Genomic DNA, 21,680 nt, shown 5'->3' on the forward strand with positions numbered 1-21,680 from the left:
TATAAGAAAACAGAAACAAAATACCAAATGAAAGAATTCATAAATTCAGAAAAAACCTCCAGAAACAAAATCAAAGCATGCTACAAACTCTAAGGCACAAATAGTTAAGGTTAACAATCCAAGTGACAACAATGAAATAAATTACCTCCCCACCCAAAAAAGGAAAAAAAATAAACCAAAAAGAGAAAGCTACTTATGGGCTTAACAAAACATTTAACAGAGACTGTTACCCTGGAAATTAAGGAAACAATCAATATAGGAGAAATAAGGTCTTTAATCGGGGCAGAGGAACTATAGCTTGTGGTATGGCATGGTAAACCCAAAGGTGGGAACAGAGAACAGGGTTTTTAATTGGGTAACAAAACAAAAAGGGAACCAAAAGATTGCTCCAGAGTGACATATAGCTAATTAATGTAAATGAACCTTTGTCAAAAGAAATAATAGAACTGCTCCTAAGTTAAGTATAAGTGTTACTTACTCTGAATAGAAACTACTTAATGTAGGTGGACCCTTTTTACATAATAACATAAAGTCCAGGGAGTAAGGTGGGGAGCATTGCGAAGGGACTAGTTGTTTGGGGGAAGGTCCATAAGTCCATCAAGAGTCTGGAAATGACAAAGACAGTCAGCCCCAGGCAATTCACCTGCCTGGGAAAGAGGGGACTGGGTGGGGAATAAGTTCTCAGTAAATTTTGCAGTTCTCATTCCCTCCTCTTGGTCAAGACAAATTCCAGAATTCATTGATGACCAAAAATAGTGTTGGGGCATGAAAGGTCCTCAGGCCAGGTCCTGATATCTTGGGACAGCAGTCTACACTGATGTGGTCTGCTTCTCTTTCCTGGTCAGGCGATTCTTGGTGTTGTTGGTAGTGTGTCTGGCCATCCATTCAGGGGTTGGAGTCTTCTTCAGATGTGATAAGTGGATCCAGCTGTCAACTCCTTTCAGCCAAGGGGTTGGTCAGCAGCACTTGGTAGGGAATCCTTTTCCAATAGGCCCAGTATCCAGGTTCCAACTGTTGGTTAGACTGAATTAAGGTTGAGCCACTAGAAAATGACTGATACAAGATAATTAAGGTGATGAAGCATCTGGGTGAGTCCTTTACAATAGGACAGAAGGGAGGCCTTAATGGAGAGGGAGTCATTTGAGGGAGAAAAGAGAGGCATAGGACACCCAGAGATGATTTCAAAATATGAAAGAGAATGTCTACCAAAAGGGGTTGCTCTGAGGTTCAGAAGAACTAGGAGAAAGAGCCTTTGGCTATGGCAAACCATCCATAAACTTTCCAAGCTGTGAGGGAAAAATCCATCCTCTTCTCAATAATTCTCAGGAACTCAGCAGTGAGGTGACAAAGGCTTTATTTCCTTCTCATAAGAAGGAAGCACCCTAGTGTGCAGCTAGTGGGTGCCCAGAAAGGGGGCTCGAAGGCCCTGTTTTATACCCTAGCCCCTAACTGGAATGGACCTTCCCCTTTTTCATCACTGGTCGGGGTTACAATCTACTCGGAAAAACTAGCTAATCAGAACGCAGTATTCCCAGCCCTCTTCCTTGTATGGGCATAACTCAGGAGTGGACCTTATACTTCCTTATATGGACACAACTCTGGAGAGTACCTAATTGAGACCAGGGCTCCTTGAACCATATGACCTTGCTAACCTGAGGGGGAGGAGGGGATCTGAGACCTTTGTCCTACAAACAGGTTAGGGGAGTATGACTGTTATATCCACATGGAGAGGAGACAATTACCCATTTCTCACACAAGCTGAAACTTAATGATTCCAATGATAAGTTCTACCAAACCTGAGGATTGGGGGGTGGTAAGCATAGTGGAACTATTGAAGTACTGGCCAGGAAGCTAACAATTGCGAGACAATTGAACCAGTAAAAGAAGTACCTCAATCAGTGTGAACTCCATTAGGAATTCCCCAGGTGGGAAAAATCTTTTCTGATAAGTATTTGGCTACAGCTGTTGCAATAACTTTTTTATAAGGGAAAACTTCTACCCAATGGGAGAACATGCAAACCATAATACAAATTTATAACTAGAAAAAGGTGTAAGCAGAATAAAATTAATCTAGCAGATTTGAAGGAAATTTCCTGGGAGGAGATTTTAAGGACTTGCTAGGACATTGTAGATAAATGTCATATGCAGGTCATGTCAGTTTTACCACCAAAATTTGCAGACTAAACTAAGCAGTTTGTCAGGACTCCAGTAAGAGTGAAGGTATTCCATCATAGGTCAATGGAAAGAGTTGGGGAGAATTGAGAATCCATTTGACCCATACTAGAGTTCAGAGTTTATCCTTTTTACACTCTTCTAGTTTTTCCCTGTCTTGGAAGGGATAGGACATAGTCCTTTGGACTACAGCAAGCTCTGCTGGGGTCAGTGTTAATGAACAATGAAATAAATTACCTCCCCACCGAAAAAAGGAAAAAAAAGTAAACCAAAAAGAGAAAGCTACTTATGGATTTAACAAAGCATTTAAATAACAGAGACCATTAAGAAATCTCTTGTTTACTTGAGGAATGAGTACATAAGGAGACAAGTGTGAAAGCAGAAATTAAATAGAAGGAGTGATATGGGAGAATCAGGCCTGAAAAATTATGGACTAAATGTCACAAAACCCAGCTTACAGGTGAATTTTATTTTTTGTGGGAATTAACTATAGAATTGGAGGGCACAGAAAAAGGGAGGACAAAGAAGATAGAGAGGAGTATGTGACCCTAATCAAGTCAAAGTTTAACAATTAAAGAAAAGTAACATGTATTGTTTCTCCAGAAGGACTATAAGAGAATTGGTAAATAGGGGGGAAGACAAGGGGGGGCCCAATTTCAGTGTGAGAGGGGGTTCAAATGACAAATTCCATTACTTTTGAAAGAATGTTGTACCTCCCTGGGACTTAATCTTGTTTCAGGGAATAACAATAAGGGAATAAGAATTCCTTCTACAACTGAGACCTACTAGAATGAGAAGTTCTGAACCCATAAAGAAGATTTCATGGGAAATAGGGAAAAAATGATTATGGGAAAGGTAAAGAGATAGTGATAAAATAGGCAATTATGGACATAAGAAAATTCCTACCATGAGATAACACTTCTATTTTCTCTTTATCTCCTATACCAACTGGTATTTCTAAGAGAGACATAACAACTAGAGAGAAGATCCCCAAGGCAATATAATATAGAAAATCTTTTTTGTTGTTTTGTTTATTCTAATTTTTATTTGAAGTTTTTAGTTCCAAATTTTATCCTTCCCCTCCCTCTCCCAAGGCAGCAAGCAGATAGATATAGGTTATACATGTGAAATTATGTAAAACATTACCAAAATAGTCATTTTGAAAAAGAAAACTTGAATAAGAGAAAAAAATGAAAGAAAGTGAAAAATAGCATGCTTCAGTCTATGTTATCAGTTTTTTCTTTAGAGGTGGATAGTAGGTTTCATCATTAGTCCTTTGGGGTTGCCTTGGATCATTGTTTTGCTGAGAATAGTTATCATTCACAGTTCTTCATTGAATAATATTGCTGTCACTGTGCACACTGTTCTCCTTGTGCTGTTCACTTCATTAGACATCAGTTCATACAAGTCTTTCCAGGCCTTTTTTGAAATCATACAGCTCATCATTTCTTATAGCACAATAATACTCCATCACAATTATATACCACAGTTTGTTTAGCCATTCCTTTGGAGATTCCTTTGACTTCAATTCTTAGTGACCACAAAAAAGCACTGCTATTAATATTTTTGTACAAACAGGTCTTTTCATAGAAACCCTTCAGGAGAAGAAATCAAAGTTAGGGATTTAGAACTTTAAATTCCATGATGTATATAGGGACTAGAGATATTATAAGTAAGTATAAGGGCAATGAAGAAAAATATGAGTCTAAAACAGGCAGAAAGGGATGAGAAATATTGAAGAGAATGAAGGAAATGTTTTTTAAAAGCACAGAAAGTAAAATAAAAAAAATAAAACTAACAAAGAAGACAAGTTGAAGGGGAAAAAAGGAAGAAGGCATTTACTTCACTACTTAATGAGAAAGGAAACAGGGGGAAGAATTACATAACTAGATAAAAGGAAGAAAAAAGGAATTAAGCTAAGTAAAACTTCGAAGCTCAGGAAGTGGATAACAAATGGGATGTGTGGTTTGAAGGTGAAGAGGAAGAACATTACTGGGAAGAGTTGCTTTAAAGCAGATAAAGTTAAAATAACTAAAGAGACAAAATATTATTTGTCAAATGGGATGGTTCTCTGGCAATGGGGAAGAGGCGTACTTGTGAAGACTTGGTGACATGAAAGAAAAAAGAGATAGCAATTAAAAATATTTCAAATGGGATAATCGGTGCAGAGTATTTACAAACTTTAAAAAGCTATGAAAATGTAGTCTGTTGTTATATCTGTCCAAGGCCAGGGGTAGCTAGGTGGTACAGTGTATAGAGCACTGGCCCTGGAGCATCTGAGTTCAAATCCAGCCTCAGACCCTTGACACTTACTAGCTGTGTGACCTTGGGCAAGTCACTTAACCCTCAATGCCCTGCAAATATAGCTATATATCTATAATCTATCTATCTATCTATCTATCTATCTATCTATCTATCTATCTATCTATCTATCTATCTATCTATCTATCTATCTATATCTGTCCAAGATCACTCAACTAGTTAGTTATTGGTTTAGTGAGAGCCATGCCTGTTGATTCCTTATGTTCTCTCCACTAAACAAAGTAGGCACTTAATAAAAGGTGATAATGAAAATTATGAAAATCTTTAATTAGTGAAGAATATAGATTTGGTATAATATAGCACTCCCCTCTCTGCCTTCCCCCACTGTGAAATGGACTATACTACCATTCCCAGTCTTTGATTTTTAAATTTATATTCCAGAAACTCTAAGGTACCATGATATTGCTTTTCATTTTCTCTAGTAAATAAATAACTCTAATCATTGGCTACTAACAAACAATGCATTATCTCTTCCTTTATTTCTCTCTTGTTAGGAATCCGGGTAGTCTATTATGTTTATTCTGAACATGCCTTTACAATCCATATCAATTCTGACATACCAAGTCTCAATTCTGTCATGCTTTTCTGCACAATCTGCCCTAAAATATCTATCCCATAAAGCTCATATCTGTCTTTCTCTACTAAATAATAAATATATGCATAATCTTTGCATAAGGAAAATCACTATATAGGAGATAGTGATTTACCAGTGTACCTTTTCCTATAATCAAGCATTCATTTTCAAGGTCTGTGTATAAACTGAGGGGGGGTAGGGGGGAGGGATAAATTTTTCCATCTGTTTACTCATTTGATTTTCTGCACTTCTCTATCTTTACCAATTTATTTTTCCCACTCCTTACTTTCCTCTTTCTTTCCTCTCTTTTGTTCTCTCTGCTTTTAAGTGTGCTACTTGTTTTGTTTGTTTTTTGTTTATTTCAGTAAAAGCTTTGCCCCTTGTGGATGATGTTATCAGTACTGCTGAGACACACATAGTTGTCTCTATACTCCAATCTTTATCCTGATTTATATTCTTCTGTTGTGGGCTACAACATTGACTTTTTTTTTATCAACTCCAGAAGTCTCTACATGATTCTTTGTTTCTAGTATAGTCCAATCTTTCATAAGTAATGGGAAGATAAATGCAGGTAGCCTTCATGAGGAGTTAAAGTATTGAAATTTTTATAAGAATTTTTTAAATGAGACTGCAATTAGCAGTAATAACTTAGATTAATTTAGATTCATTTTATATTGATTTGCTATAAAATTGAAATAAAAATATATAGTTCTGTTGAGGAGAAAAACAATTATCGTGAAAAGTTACAATCTAATGTTGCTGTTGCATATGCTTGGTTTATGGATCTCTGAAAGTAAAATGTGTTGCCTTTTTGGGGCACAATTCTGGGCTGTGTGGGCAATAATATGGTTGTTGTAGGTGTGACTATATTTACTTATTGTACTTCACTGTAAATTAGATCTTGAGGGCAGTATATTATCTGGAACTGAGATTTAAGAGTATCAATTAGTAATTTATTTTGAATGAACAGAGATGGAAAAATTCTAAAACAGTCATCAGATCCTGTTTTTTTGCTTTATTTCCATATCATTAAATTGAGTATAATATAGATCTGTTCAACTTCTCAAAAATTCCCATTACATAAATTTATATAATAGTTGCTTTGGGGAATCTGTATATTCTCCACAAATCTTTGTACTCTGTACTAGTGTACAGAAATGTTCTTTATTCTTATGTAGCCTTCCCTCGTGACATTTGCTTATTTATTGCTGTCTTTAAGAGCCTTTTTTCCCCTATATGGAATACTCACATACTCATTCCCTGAATTTTATTTGTTATAAATTATTATCCAATGAGATTTATAGAGGCAATACTAGAACAAATAATAATATCTACTTATTGGCTTAACATTTGGAAACTTTTGTGATTTTCTTTCAGAACCACCTGGGGAATTCCTCTTTTCATTTTTTGCATATATATCTCAAGCCCTAAAATCAACTACAACAAATATCAAAATAATATGTCAGACCACAAATCTAACTGTCTTATCTACTGTATTTGTAAAACAGGCATACAATATTGTTAACATTATGAGGTGCAGTTCTCTTTATCTTTGGGCACTTGAGACAGTCTGAGCTTTTAAGAGGGTGAAACCAAGCACCACATGCCTGACTAAGTTGCTTGGTCATTTTTTAATTGGTTTGCCCAATGCTATCTCACGCTGATACTTTCAGAACAATCCAATACAATTAGAAACTGGGCTGGAGGTGAGTCAGTACACTCATTGCATTACAAAATAATATATTAATGCTTTGAAAGCTTTCAATTAGCCTTTGGTGCAGAGTATGTAGAGCTATCCATTTCAAATAAAGTCAAATGGTGGTAGAAATAAAAAATAATGGCCCTTTGAATGCCTACACAGTGATACATGTGTTGTAGGCCACATTTATGAGTAAATTAGCCTGGCTATTCTTGCATTAAAGTATGCACTTTGGAATCCAAACTATTAAAATGACAATTTGTTTGCTTCTTTAAAGTACAGGTATGTAATATTTTATTCAATGTACAATGATTGTTAAAGACAAATTCTTATAATATTTTGGCTTAATAAAACCTTATTAGGAGTTTTCTCTCTTACCTTTAAAAGCACTAAAAATAAATATATGAATATAGGATGGATCATTTTAGTCCCCCCAACCTGCTTCTCAAGCAGAACTTTTTGTGAAATGGTGGGAAAAGGGAAAGTACAGAATATCTTATTTTCCTTATAAGAAGAGAACAATAAGAAATAGATTTATGAGAGAATACAAGGGATTTAGAGAAAAGGAAAGACAAAAATTGGGGAAGGTCCCTAAACAAAAAGTATATACATTGCCATGGAGATTATAGAGTTTTGTACCCTAGAGATGTTGAAACATATAAGAATCTGATTTATTTTGGAATGACTTAGGTATATTCTTGCAGAAGTTATAGTAGATCTGTCATTGGATCTGGTGTCAAAAGACTTGAGTTCAAATTTGGTTTCTTCTGTTTATATTCTTTATGACCTTAAACAAAAGCATTTTACTCCCCTGGGCCCCAGTTTCCTTGTATTTAAATAAGTTAGAAGTTGATTATCTCTAAGAATCCTTGCCATCTTTTACATTTAAAAAAATTTAGAGCATGGACCCAGCAAGAAACTTGTATGTTTTATTGTACAAAGTATAGCCTAGGTAAATTCAAAGAGGTTTATAGCATCAGCCAATAAGTCAACATTTATGAAGTACCTATTATGTGCCTGGCATTGTACTAAGTTCTGGGGAGGTCAAGAAAGGGAAAAAAGTCCCTGCTCCACAAGAAGCTCACATTCTAAGGGGGAGATGATGCACAAATAACTATGGGCAAATAAACTATATACAGAAGAAATTGGAGACAATCAAAAGAGGGAAGGAAATGATAATAAGAAAGGTCATAAAAGATCCTGTAGAGAGTAACATTTTAGATGAGAATTGTAAGAGGCCAGGGAAGCCATGGGTGGAGGAAGAGCATTTCAGGTATGAAGAATATCCAGTGAAAATATCAATCGGGGAGGCAGCTAGGTGGCACAGTGGATAAAGCACTGGCCCTGGATTCAGGAGGACCTGAATTCAAATCTTGCCTCAGACACTTGACACTTACTAGCTGTGTGACCCTGGGCAAGTCACTTAGCCCTCATTGCCCCGTAATAAAACAAACAAACAAAATTTCAATCAGGAGATGGATTGTTGTGTGTGAGTAACAGCAAGGTCAGTGTCATTGGATCATAGAGTCTATGGGAGTATGTGAGGTTTAAGAAGACTGAAAGATAGGAAGAAGCCAGATTATGATGTGCATTGACTATAAACCAGAGAATTTTATATTTGATACTGGTGGTTTCAATGAGCCAGGAGTTTATTGAATAGGAGGGAGGGCTGCCTTAGTCAAGCCTATGCATTTAAAAAACAAAAAAACCAAAAACATTTTACAGTTGTGATGAGAATGAACTAAAGTGGGAAAACACTTAAGATAGGAAGACCAGTGAAAAGGCTAACGCAGAGTCCAGATGGGAGGTGATAAAGGCCTGTATTAAAGGTGGTTGCAGTGTTAGAGGAGAGAAGGGGACATTGAAAAGAGACATTACAAAACTAAAATGAACAGTCTTTGGCAACAGCTTGGATATGGGGTGGCATTGCAAAAGAATGAGGATGACATATAGGTTGTAAGCTTTAGTGCCTGGAAGGACAGTGTTGCCCTTGACTTTTACAGGGAAGTTAGGATGAGGGAAGAGTCTGAGGGGAAAGTTAGTTCTGGACACATCGAGTTTCCAATATCTAGGTGACATCCAGTTTGAAATCTTTAAAAGACAATTGGAAATGAAATTTTGGAGACTAGGAGAGAGGTTAGAGTGGGATAAGGAGATGTGACAATCAGCAATATAGAATTGTCATAGAAAATATATAATTAATCATGGAAAGATCATCAAATACATCAGATCTGATGAGACCACTAAATGAAATAGCATAAAGGGAGATGATAAGAGGGTTCAAGACAGAGGCCTGGGGGCCACCCAGGGTCAGGAATTAGGACATGGGTGAAGATCCATCAAAGACAACTGAGGAGGACCAATCAGAGAGTTAGGAGGACGTCCAGGAGAGAATAATGCCATGAAAACCTAGAGAGAAGGTAAAACCAATAGGTAGAGGGTTATCAACAATAGAAAAGGCTATAGACAGGTCAAGAAGCATAAAGATTGAGAAAAACTTTTAGATTTGACAAGTTAGATATTGTTAATAATGTTGGAGAATTTGATTTTGGCCAAATTATGAGGTCAGAAGCCAGACCATAAAGAGTTAACAATTAGGGAGAGGAAAGAAAGTGGAAACATTGGGTTATAGATGACCACAAAATGTTTAATCACAAAGGTAGGAGTGATATGGAATATCACTGATGAAATAGATAATAGGAATGAGAGGTTCTTAATGATGGAGGAGACATGGGATGGTTTGTAGGAAGTTTGAAGCAGCAAATAGACAAAGAGCAAATTGTTTTTCTAAGTGTGTCTCTATGTGGTAACCTAACCAACACTGAAGACACATAGCAGCATCTTGAAAGGCTCTTCTCCCTTTCAGATGATGTTTTTGTCTGTGGAGTTCCACTTATTGAGGCTGTGTTAAGTTAGCAAGAACCCTGTTTGGTTTCTTTCCTTTTTGAATTAGGACAGGGTAGCACAGGATAAATGTGCATGGATGGACTGAGATAAATGATAAATTTCTTTAGATTAGGTTATGTATAAAATATTATATATATTTCCAAGCATGCTTACTTAATTAATGTTACCTAACTTTTTATTTTATATAAAGGAGGTTTCAGGCCAAGATTAAACTGATTAATCAAGTTTTTCTAAAGAGGAGACAAATAAATAGTTGTTTGTCCCTGTGTGTGTGTGTGTGTGTGTGTGTGTGTGTGTGTGTGTGTACATTCATCCCTCTTAACTCTACATCCTTCTGTTGATTATTTCCAATTTATTCTCTGAGTAGTTTGTGTCTTGTCTCTTCCACTAGATTGTGAGCATTTTGAGAGGAGTGACTGTCTTTTGACTTTCTTTGTAGCTTTAGTTCTTAGTATAGTGACTGGTACACAGTAAACACTTAATGTTTATTTACTGACTATTATGCATACATGTATAGTTAAGAAATAGAAATATATACAAAGTAGTTAAAAACAAAGATGTCTTGCAAGGGGGGTACTAGCAATTCAGTGTTCATGCAGAACACAATTCCTGAACAGACTCTTAATGGAAATGAGGGCTTTGGTGAAGCAAAAATAAGAATGGAATGCATTTCAGAGCTGTGGATCAGTCAATACAAAGAGACTTAGATGGGAACTGGAGTATTACATGTGATGAACACAGAAAAGGCCTGTTTGACTAGATTTGAAATACTTGAAAGAGTTTAATATCCAATGAGCCTGGGAAAAAAATGGGTGAAGGCCAGCCTGTGTAGATCTTTATAGAGCTAAATAAAGGAGGTTATATTTTGTCCTAAACACAATTGGAAGCCACTGGAGTTTGGTGAATGTGATAGTAAAATGGTCAGATCTTCACTTAAGGAAAATTACTTTGTAATGAGAATGAATACTGGGATATTACTGATGCTAGGCAAAAGGCATCAATAAAATATATATTTTTAACAACAAAGAATGGGAAATATCCAATGGTGGGGGACTTCTGACCAGAAAACACCTCAAACCAGAATTTGTAATCCAAAGTGGAATCAAATGCTTAGAAAGGATACAATTAGTTAACCTAAATTAACCTTAAGATTATGATGAGTTCTTCCTGCAAAAATTCCTTTCCTGGGGGCAGCTAGGTGGCGCAGGGGATAGAGCACCGGCCCTGGAGTCAGGAGTACCTGAGTTCAAATCCAGCCTCAGACACTTAATACTTACTAGCTGTGTGACCCTGGGCAAGTCACTTAACCCCAATTGCCTCACTAAAAAAAAAAAAAAATTCCTTTCCTGTCACCTCATAGAAACGTCCCACAGGACAATATTAATACACATAATCCAATGATATAGAAAACCAAAATGGGAAAGACAATTGAAACAGAATGATAAGCTATAATCTTGGTGAATGTAGTGGGGGGTAATTTAGAAATGGTACATAAATTAGTTATTTTAAGGCTATACTAGATGATTTCTGAGTATTTTTAACAGCCTAATGCTAGTACCCATCAAGATGTCATGAAAGGAATATAACCTTTTCAAATGTGAGACCCAAGTCTTTATGACATAGTTTACTTTTCTCTTTAGAGCATATACCACACCAATACTCATGTATATAGCCATTCTTTTGCACCTCTCTCTCTCTCTCTCTCTCTCTCTCTCTCTCTCTCTCTCTCTCTCTCTCATATCTTTCTCTCATTACATTCTAGATGGAACAAAATTTAATGTCATGATATGACTTCTGCAAACATCATTTTAAGTTATATTGCTACAAATATTTTGTAAAGTTTTTATATATACCCATATGTATTCATGTTGTCTCCCCAAATGGCATGTAAGATTCTTAGGGTAAGGGCTCTTTCTCTGCCGTTTTTGACTCTATAGTATCTAGTAGATTCCCTGTTGTTGCTGTTGTTTGTCCTTAATTATCAAAGAGAACCATGACAACAGTGATGTCATGAGTTGTACAGAACTAGATTTAAGTGAGGGAGGGTTGTGGTAGGTCACTAACCTCAATCTCTCCTCTGGAGCCATCTGACTCCAGTGGCAAGATATATATATAAGGATGACTGGAGATGGCCTAAGATGTTGTAAGGCAATTAGGGTTAAGTGACTTGTTCAGGGCCACACAGCTACTAAGTGTCTGAGTAAGATTTGAACTCAAGTCCTCCTAACTCCAGAGCCAGTGCTCTATCCACTGCACCACCTAGCTGCCCAATAAGTTCCCTAGCTATAATCATTGCTGATTGACTGATACCTTTTGTTTTCTAATACAAGTCATTTCTTGATATACCACCCTTTTCGATTCTCTCCATTAGCAAGAAAAACATTGAAATGTATTGACAATGTCTGACAGTATATACAACAAACATATCCACAGTCCCCCTTTCTACCAAGAGTAGGGAAATTCGTTTTATCATCTGTTCCCTAGGAACAAAATCAGTCATTGAAATTATTCAGAATTTGGATACCCTTTTCTTTTGGCTAGCACCATTCTGGTGAAGCAATTAGTACTTTACTTGGGGTTTTAAGTAATGCCTTTTATTTTGAAAACGAAACAAAACGTAAACCATGGAAGGAAAGAGTAGGTGATCGCATTGTTTATTAGTGAACTATAATGATTCAAATCTGCTAAAATTTTCAGGGAACCTGCTTCAGTAAATTGCCTTGGCCTTTATGGTCTCAAACAGGCCTATAATCCTCAATGTGCTCTGATGTACTTTGTAATATTTGTGAATTTTGAATTGTCATTAAATAACTGAAGAAAAAGCACTTTCCTTTGGGAGCATGTTAGTAATTTTAACATTTGAATTAGGTTGGAAGTGTCTTTGCATTGTACCTCCTTTATTATCAAAAGAAATGTTGATACTATTTCTTATGCTGGATTCTCCATCATTCATAGGATTTGCATTTGACTTGGTTGATTACCTGCCTTTTGCCTTTGTCCTACTATGGCCATATAAAGACCACTAAAATTATTCATAAACAAATGCCATTGAAATTGTCTGTATGTGTACCAAAGACTTCACTTTCTGGACTAATGGGAATGGACCATGACAGCATGGCAAATTGAATTCCACATGTTAGCTATTAGATTTCTCAAAATTTCCATCTTTCTTATACCTTTCTTTTCCAAACTTTTTATGAAACCAAAATTCTTAAGTAACAGGATGTAAATGTGACCTCCTCACTCTATTTATGAAGCAAATAGTATGAAAAGATGCTGCTTCATTTGAAGGATGTAGGTGGGAGGTCTGGACTAAGGAAAGATTGCCCCAGAATTGCCAGACTCACCAATATATTTTCCCAGTATTTTATTTTTATTTTCTCCCATTAAGTTTTATTTTCCCAAATTACATATAAATACAAATTTTGACATAATTTTTTTTAAACTTTGTGTTCCAAATTCTGTTCTTCCTTCACCCCACCAAGAACTCAAGCAATTCAATATAGCTATACATAATCAGTCATGCAAAAGCATTTCCACATTAACCAGGTTGTGAAAGAAAGCAGATAAAAACAAAACTTCAGATACAGGAACTAACAAACAAAAAAAATTAGGCTTCAGTCTGAGTTCAGACACCATTAGTCCTCTGCATTTTTTATAGGACCTTCAGAGATGTCTTAGATCATTGCACTGCTGAAAATACTGTATTGCTATTATTTTGTATACAGTACATTTCACGTTGCATCAACTCATGTAGATCTTTCTGGGTTTTTCTGATAGCATCCTGATCATCACTTTTTTATAGTTAACTACATTTATATAGTACTTTAAAAAGAGATTTCCTTACAATAAATTCATGAAGTTGATTCTTGCAACAGCAGTAATAGATAACATTTATATAGTATCTTATACCTGACAAAGAATTTTCTTCACAATAGCCCAGCGAAGTAAATGCCATACATTTTATCATCATTGTAGGCAGCTAAAATTGTCCCTGGATGGGCTGCCCCTCCCCCAATGCAACTGCTCTCCTGAAACCCTGCACAAAGGCCTCGGGAGCCCAAGCCCTGCTCAGTGGGGATATGCAGGTAAGCCTCACACGAACGTCAACTTACTCTGTGCCCATCCCCAGCTCCAGGCGCACATGGCATGAAGGCTTAGTGCCCCTGCCGGCATTGGACACCTGCCCTGGGAGTGGCCAGCGAATTAGCTTGGCGTTTGTGTGGGTGCCATGCAGCCCGAAGGTCCAGTGAGAAAGAAGGATTTATATTCAGGAGCAGAGGTAATGAAGGGGGTTGACAATGAAAGTGTGGAAGACATAGTGAGAGATGCTAGAGATGCTGGAGGTGGGGGGTTGCAACCTCAGGGAAAGAAGGAGGGGTCAGTACAGGGGTCCCTACAGAGAGAGAAATTAAAGAGTGAAAGGGAAAGGACTGAGAAAGTTGGAGAAGACTGAAGGCTAACTAGTCTGAGCCAGGCTTGGCTGCAGGCCAGGTGGCAGCAGCCAGCATGCCCTCAGGTGAGAGGCAGCAAAGGCAACAAAGAAAGGTTAAAACACAGTAAGGTTATATTTTACTTTTGTTGCCTGTATCCCTAAGTTTATTCATCTAAATAAACCCTTTGATGTTAAATTGGAAGAGGCTGTTTGCTTTTTAATTTGGGAAAAGCAGTGGGGGAATTTTTAAACAGCTAATACTAAATTAAAAGCAGTCAGATAGCCAGCCAGCAGTTCACAGATTAGGACCCAAGTTAGTTAAAATAATTTTTATTTTTTATTTTTTTCATTTTTGTTTTTTGGTGAGGCAATTGGGGTTAAGTGACTTGCCCAGGGTCACACAGCTAGTAAGTGTTAAGTGTTTGAGGCTGGATTTGAACTCAGGTACTCATGAATCCAGGGTAAAATAATTTTTATATAGAATGGCAACCAGGAAGGGATTTACAAGCCAGTTATAATTTTTCATATAGCCTATAGATATAATTTTTTCAGATAACCAGTTATAAATTTACAGATTAGCAGTTATAATATTTTTACATCATCAATCAATCCCCATCTTCATCCAATCATCATTATCACCATCATCATCTTAGATTACTCTTGCCAGTGCAATCCTCTTGCCCCTCAATTTTACCCTAAAGATGTCATCATGGGGCAGCTAGGTGACACAGTGGACAAAGCACACACCCTGGAACCAAGAGGAGTTGAACCCAGTTCCTACCCAGACATAAGCCACTCCACCCTGCCTGCCTCACAAAAAAACAAGGATAAACAAAAAATAAATGCTTTACAGATATCATCCCTCCCTAATCAATTCCCACCTGTGCCCTCTGTGTAACTCATCAGTATATTTTGAACATTCACTGCATAAGAGACCCTGTGCAGAGTAGCCTAGGTGATAGAGGGGAGTATGATACATGGACTATTAAAAGCTTGCATTCTACTTCATGAAACTAAGATATAGTCTTATAAACTTTTTTTTTAAAGATACTTATAGCATTAAATTTCCTGATTCACTGAGAGCATTATATACAGAAGTGTTGGTAGAGTATAGAAGAAGAAGAAGAAATCCTTTCTAGCCATGATATAAGGGAGGATTGATGAAAGAAGCAGGATTTGTGCTGATTCTTGAAGGATTTGTATAAGAGAGAGCATGAAAAGCAGGAGGAATGCTGTGAGCAAGTAGCAGCAGTGAGAATGAATGCCTGAGTGTCATGGTCAAAGGTCAGGGGGTCACCTGAGAAAATCATAACAAAATACAGGGGGTTGCCAAAGTCTTAGTGCTATTTCAAGTTTTAATAGCTTTCATAATCATTAGTAGCTTAAAATTATACTGTCTTTTTGGACACCATGTGTAGCAACTGAAGGTCTTCAAGTATCTTTTATTTTTTTTGACAACAATCTTATGAGCTAGTGCAAATCCTATTTTCTTTTTACAGTTGAAGAAATTGAGGTATATAAATAGATTAGACAAATTGCCTAGGGTCATACAACCAATATCAGAAATAAGACTTTTGACTCTAAGCACAATATATTCAAGATATTCTGGTATTACTTAGCTAGCTCTTGGGACAACATTTTTCCAGGCTGTGGAGGGAGAACAATTTTCCTGTTGACCTGACATCCTGGGAGTTTGTGGTTGTACTTGTTGTGAGCTGACCCATCATAGATAACCCAATGTGTATACTGACCTCTATGTTTTCCCTTTTTTCTCTGACATTTCAAATGTCACCTTGTCATAGTTAGATGTTACATCTTTTCTCCACATAATGGGAAATAGTACTACTTCACTTATTAAAACTGAAAATGATAGCGATTCACTGCCCTTCTCAAGGGAAAATGGCATTACCAAAACCATTCAAAGCAGAACAGTTTGCTGTTTTTCTTATTATACTAATAGATTTAGGTTGAATCATTCATGCTTTTCCTAATCCCTCTTGTAAACCCTGGCACCCTTCTGCTGGATGAGACAGGAAGCAAGGCTTACTTGTATAATTTGTGGTTATGTAATTCATTATTTTCTCTGTATTAACCTTAATGGACCTTAGAAGGATTTAATCTTGGACTCACAGCTCATTAGCATTGTAGACTAGCCTTACTGAATTAACTCATCCATGGGGAGGAAAGAATCATCCTCCTTTTTAAAAGTAGAAATGCTGAGAAAGCATAAGAGGTCATGACCATGTTCAATAATTTTCTGCCAATAATCTTCCATGCTAATCCATGTATCAATATTATGAAATCATTTGCAGATTTTGCTCCACAGATTTTATTTTACAGTATTTTTTGCTGAGTCAGATATTTTTCCTGTTTTCAAACTAGATTTGGTTGGGTACTCCCACCCCTGGTACAGATCATAACAAGTCATTGAATTTACTTATCCTCTGTAATACTAATCCATGTTGTTCAATGAATCCTCCATAGGCCAAATTAAGTGGAGATTCTTTGCATTTGTTATGGCGTACTGGTAGAGACCTGAGCCTATCCATCTATATCCACTTCTAGAAAGATGTAAAAGTCACACAGTTCTAAACCACTTACACATGGCTCTTTAATCATTGGTAGGTTTGATGTGTCATTGTTCTTTAATGACTTGTATATTATTTAATCTTACCATAAATCTCAAGAAATTCTTCCTTACCTAAAGCCCTTTGTTTTGTTCCATTCTAGCATGAGAAGCTGATACATGAATTGGAGGAAGAGAGACACTTAAGACTTCAAAGTGAGAAACGGTTACGGGAGGTGACATTGGAGTCTGAGCGAAGCAGAGTTCAAATGCGTGGCCTGCAGCAACAGTTTTCAAGGTATACTTCACACACAATCTGGATAGATCATATCACAAGGTGTCTAGTCTATGAGGTGACTAATTTGAAGGAGAAGGGAAGAAGCATGGGTTGTTTGAAATATGATTTTATATCTGAATATAAATATGATTTTATATCTGAATATAAATATCATTATGTGAGCTGATTTCATTTCATTTCATTTCTTACCAGGGCAGATCATTTTGTTACCCAACTTTCTGTGCTTTGGCTACTTACAACCATCTTTCTTCTATCATTCAGTTGCATTTGACCTAGGCCTTAAGTTATAAGTCAAATATGGAGCTTGATACCTCATTGATGCTGAATGATTTTGTTTCATCTGATGCTTTTTTTTGGGATAATCTTCAAATTCTATAAGACTTTATTCCATTGTATGTATGAAGATAACAATTTGAGCATGATATCATAGTGTATACTGCTAATGCTTTCAGACAAGGTGTAAAAGAATAGTTCCTGTCATTTGGGGAGTTACATTATTCAAAGCATAGAAGACTAATTTCTAGAGGAGAAGGAAACAAAAACCACTGCCCTTTTTATAAAGGATGACGCTAATTTGAAAGTTTTGAATATTCAACTTTTTCAATCTTTTACATTTCATTCTCTTGTGATCAGAAATATTAGTCTTAGGGGCAGCTAGGTAGCACAGTGGATAAAGCACCGGCCCTGGATTCAGGAGGTCCTGAGTTCAAATCCGACCTCAGACACTTGCCACTTACTAGCTGTGTGACCCTGGGCAAGTGGGCAAGTCACTTAATCCTCATTGCCTCACCCCCCCAAAAAATATTAGTCTTCCCATCCTTGATAATACATGTGTTTAGGAGAAGGCAAGATGAAAATCATGGGATAAAAAGAAACACAGGATATAGAGATGTTATGAACCTTAGAGATCATCTAAGCTGTTTTGCATTGTGTGTGACTGGTGGATTGGATCTGATAGTATCATGAAATGAGACAGTTGTAGGTAATAAAGCACTTAACATAAAGAGATTTATTGAGACATAACAGGGGAAAGCTCTTCATCAAGGATATTCATTTAGGTTGCTGTGTTGCTTGAGTTAATTGATGCTCTTCTGCTGTTGAGTTCCCTGTGGTGGTATGAGAGATAGATAGAAAGAAATATAGATAGATAGATCAGACAGACAGACAGACAGACACAGACAGACAGACAGACTTTTGTCTATTTCTATTCAGGCAACTGGGAAATTATGTCAATGGTCTGAGCCTTTAGATCCACCTAAGTATTTAGGATGGTTTCAACACCTTTTAGGGAAAAATACATTGGGGAAAGGTCTAGAATATTGCATCTATTGTAGCAATCCTCTCATAAATATTGTAGAATTAGAGATGGAAAGAGCCTTAGCAGTCATTAATTCCAATTCTTGTTTTTCACATGGCTCAGAGAGATTGGGTAACTTTTCCTGTGCCACATATCTAATAAATGTCTGAGATTAGATTCAAAGTAAGATCTTTCTGACTTTACATCCAATGCTGTCCTCACTATGCCATAATACCCATAATTCACCCATTTTAGCAATGTGCAAATAGAAATCCCAGAAAGGTGCCATATAAAACATCAAACACATAGTGCATATTGGAAACAGAATATGAACTCCAGACTTCTCACTCTAAATCCTGTATTCTTTATCCTACATAAACTTCTACTTTAATAGGAGAGTGTAAATTTTGCTGTGATTGAACAGACTTGGATTTGATTCTTCATTTGCATCTTGTGTTACCTTGGGCAGGCTACTTACCCTTCTGTGTCTCATTTTTACCACCTGTAAAGTCAAGAAAATGACAACCTTTTTCTTTATTCCTCTTGAGAGTATTTCTACTGACAACATATGAGGAGCTGTTTTGAATGCCTTATAAGAAAACTGTAAAACAACAGGGCAATGCTATTCTTCACTGGTGAAGAAAGGCAGATAAGGCACGTTTTTTTATTCCAGCATGGCTGAAGCGCCTTTTACTCAGTTCAAGAAGAAGCAAGGTCAGGTTCGACTATCCAGCCTTGGTTTCATTTAGGCCCAAAATCTGCACCCTAGTTGGCTTGGTCCATGGGCTGGTTGGAATGAACAGGACTCGAAGGTTTGGTTTATTCCATGGTGCTCAGTATCAGCCTTTAACATGCTGTCAAAGCAGCTGGCATACCCAAGATAATGGGAGGTGTTATAGAAATGGAGAGATCAATACTTTAACAAATGTGTATCTAAGCGCTCCCAAGACATTAGCTATACAAGGCCATTTTCTATTTTTCAATGAGTTTGATGGGAACAATCATGTTATGTGAGCAACTTAAAATAACGTGGACATTTTAGGTGACTTCAAACCAACCATTTCTTCAGAGTAGTTGTCATTTTGAGAATGTAGGCAAGGCGAGGGCAGATCTTACCATGCCAGCACTTGTCTGATTGAGATTTCTCTATAGTTTCCTTATTGATTTAAAAGGCCTAAGACACACAGCACAGTAAATTATTTTTATATGCTACAGGGTCATCTGCTATAAATCATGTTCCAATTCCATACAGATTTAAGGTACACGAAAGAAAAGACCTGTGCCTTCACAAGGAGAAGAAATAATCACTCAGAAAAGAAAAAAGAGACTTGTTGGTTGAACATGCTGTTCCTGAAGATACTTTTTAATGTAGTATTTTTTCTTATATAAAGTTTTATTAAAGTGGAAAGTTCAAGGCCAATTACATTCAGAAAACTGGAATAAATCAGAAAAAAATTTTTTAAGTATGTCTAACAGATAAGATAATTATACAATAATTTGAGTACACCCAGTGAACCATTTCTGATACCCTTTTCCATTTCTCTAGTAGATTTTTAGACTACTTCTAGCAATGCATTTTTAAAGAGTCCTTCTGTGATAATTAAATCCTTTGTTAGAGGCTCATGATCACAGAAAATGAAGGTAGTACATCTCCATCAAAAACATATAACTTTGAAGTGATCATTGAAGATAAACTTCCCTAACATTTTATTGATAAAAACTTTTAGACAAAGAATTCCACAGTTCTTTTTTTTGTGTGCATTTGAGGTTGTTATTGTAGCTATTTTTAGGGCAGACAAGCTGGTTCAACACAGAACTGAACAGGTAGTGAGGTACATTGTGAGGAATGAAGTATAGTGACTGTGGTGCCAATAACTTCTTCTGTTACCAAGGGCACCATTTAATACAATTTTGTTGTTGTTTAGTTGATTAGTCATATCTCACTTTTTGTGACCCCATTTGCCTATTTGTGTATACACACATATATGTGCAAGTAGGTGTGCAAGTATGTATGTATGTGTATGTGTGTGTGTGTATGTATGTATTGATGACACACCCTGTTATTTAATGGGTAAAAAGAGTTCCCTAATGAGGAAATCCCATCTACCAGTGCAGATCTGCAATTGCTCTACAAGTTAGAGTCTTTGAGAGTTGCCTGGGTTAAATTTCAAGATTAAGTGATTTGGGGCAGCTAGGTGGCTCAGTGCAGAAAGCACTGGCCCTGGATTCAGGAAGACCCAAGTTCAAATCTGGCCTCAGACACTTGACACTTACAAGCTGTGTGACTCTGGGCAAGTCACTTAATCCTCATTGCTTCCTTCCCCCCCCCCCAAAAAAAAAAAGAAAAAGAAAAAAGAAAAAAAAAAGAAATTGGTGGAAGATTAAGTGACTTACCCAGATTCATATAAGCAGTATATGCTGGAGATGGAACTCAAACCTAGGTCATCTTAACTTAAAGACTGAGTCTTCATTATGCCACCCTGTTGCTTCTGCTTATCATTGTCATCTTCATCATTGATGATAATCAAAATAACTCTTTGGGGGCAGCTAAGTGGCACAGTGGATAGAGAACCGTCCCTGGAGCCAGTAAGACCCGAGTTCAAATCTGGCCTCAGACACTTGACACTTACTAGCTGTGTGACAGTGGGCAAGTCACTTAACCCCAGTTGCCTCACCAAAAACAAAAACAAAAACAAAAACACCCTCTTCCTCTCTACTTCCCAGAATCCCTTTGCCTTATTAAAACAGATGAAGTGCCAAGTTCTACATGAGACTTTCCCTCATACCAATTGTTACCCTCTCTCCTAAAACTTTCTTATATGTATTTTGTGCACATTCAGAATTTGATTGGAAGTCAGTAGTGTGAATCATTAGAGAGCTGTGCTCAAAACCAATAAACCCTTGTTTCAAATCCCACCTCTAACACACAACTGGTAAGTTGATTCCACCTTTAGTTCTATAGGCATTTCTAAGAATACAGGTTGCAGAGCAGATGCAGGCCTACACTGGTAGAGGGAGAGTTCACATTGGGGAAGTCTAGGCTCCAGTCCTTATCCCTTTCCTCATCTATGTTTACTCTCATATATAGACATGTCATCTCCATTTAAAGTATAAGTTCCTTGAAGGCAAGGGTAGATTAATTTTTCATTTTGTATCCTCAGTACCTAGCATAGTGCTTGGTCAATAAATGGTGCTTGATATAGACTTCATTAGTCGATTGATATATCTATCATCCATCATCAGTGTGCCTAGCAGTATACCAGATATGTCAGAGCCAACCAAAATATTATATTCCATAAAAGAATACACAGAAAAACCCATCAGTGATCAATATATCGAATGCAATAGAGTTAAATATATTACTTTCTGTCTAAAATATTAAATGTGGTTTATAACAAGCATTTGGTGCA

At 36.8% G+C, this 21,680-nt stretch overlaps 1 protein-coding gene across 1 annotated transcript in view; it reads left to right on the forward strand.

Moving 5' to 3' along the window:
• Nucleotides 1-21,680, forward strand: part of NCKAP5 (NCK associated protein 5) — a 1,132,898-nt gene that overhangs the window by 607,589 nt on the left and 503,629 nt on the right. The window contains 1 exon segment of the mRNA XM_043991612.1: nucleotides 16,840-16,973. Within this exon segment, the coding sequence (XP_043847547.1) occupies nucleotides 16,840-16,973 (134 nt within the window).

Source organism: Dromiciops gliroides, chromosome 3 (assembly GCF_019393635.1).
Source record: "Dromiciops gliroides isolate mDroGli1 chromosome 3, mDroGli1.pri, whole genome shotgun sequence".
Taxonomy (NCBI): Eukaryota; Metazoa; Chordata; class Mammalia; order Microbiotheria; family Microbiotheriidae; genus Dromiciops; species Dromiciops gliroides.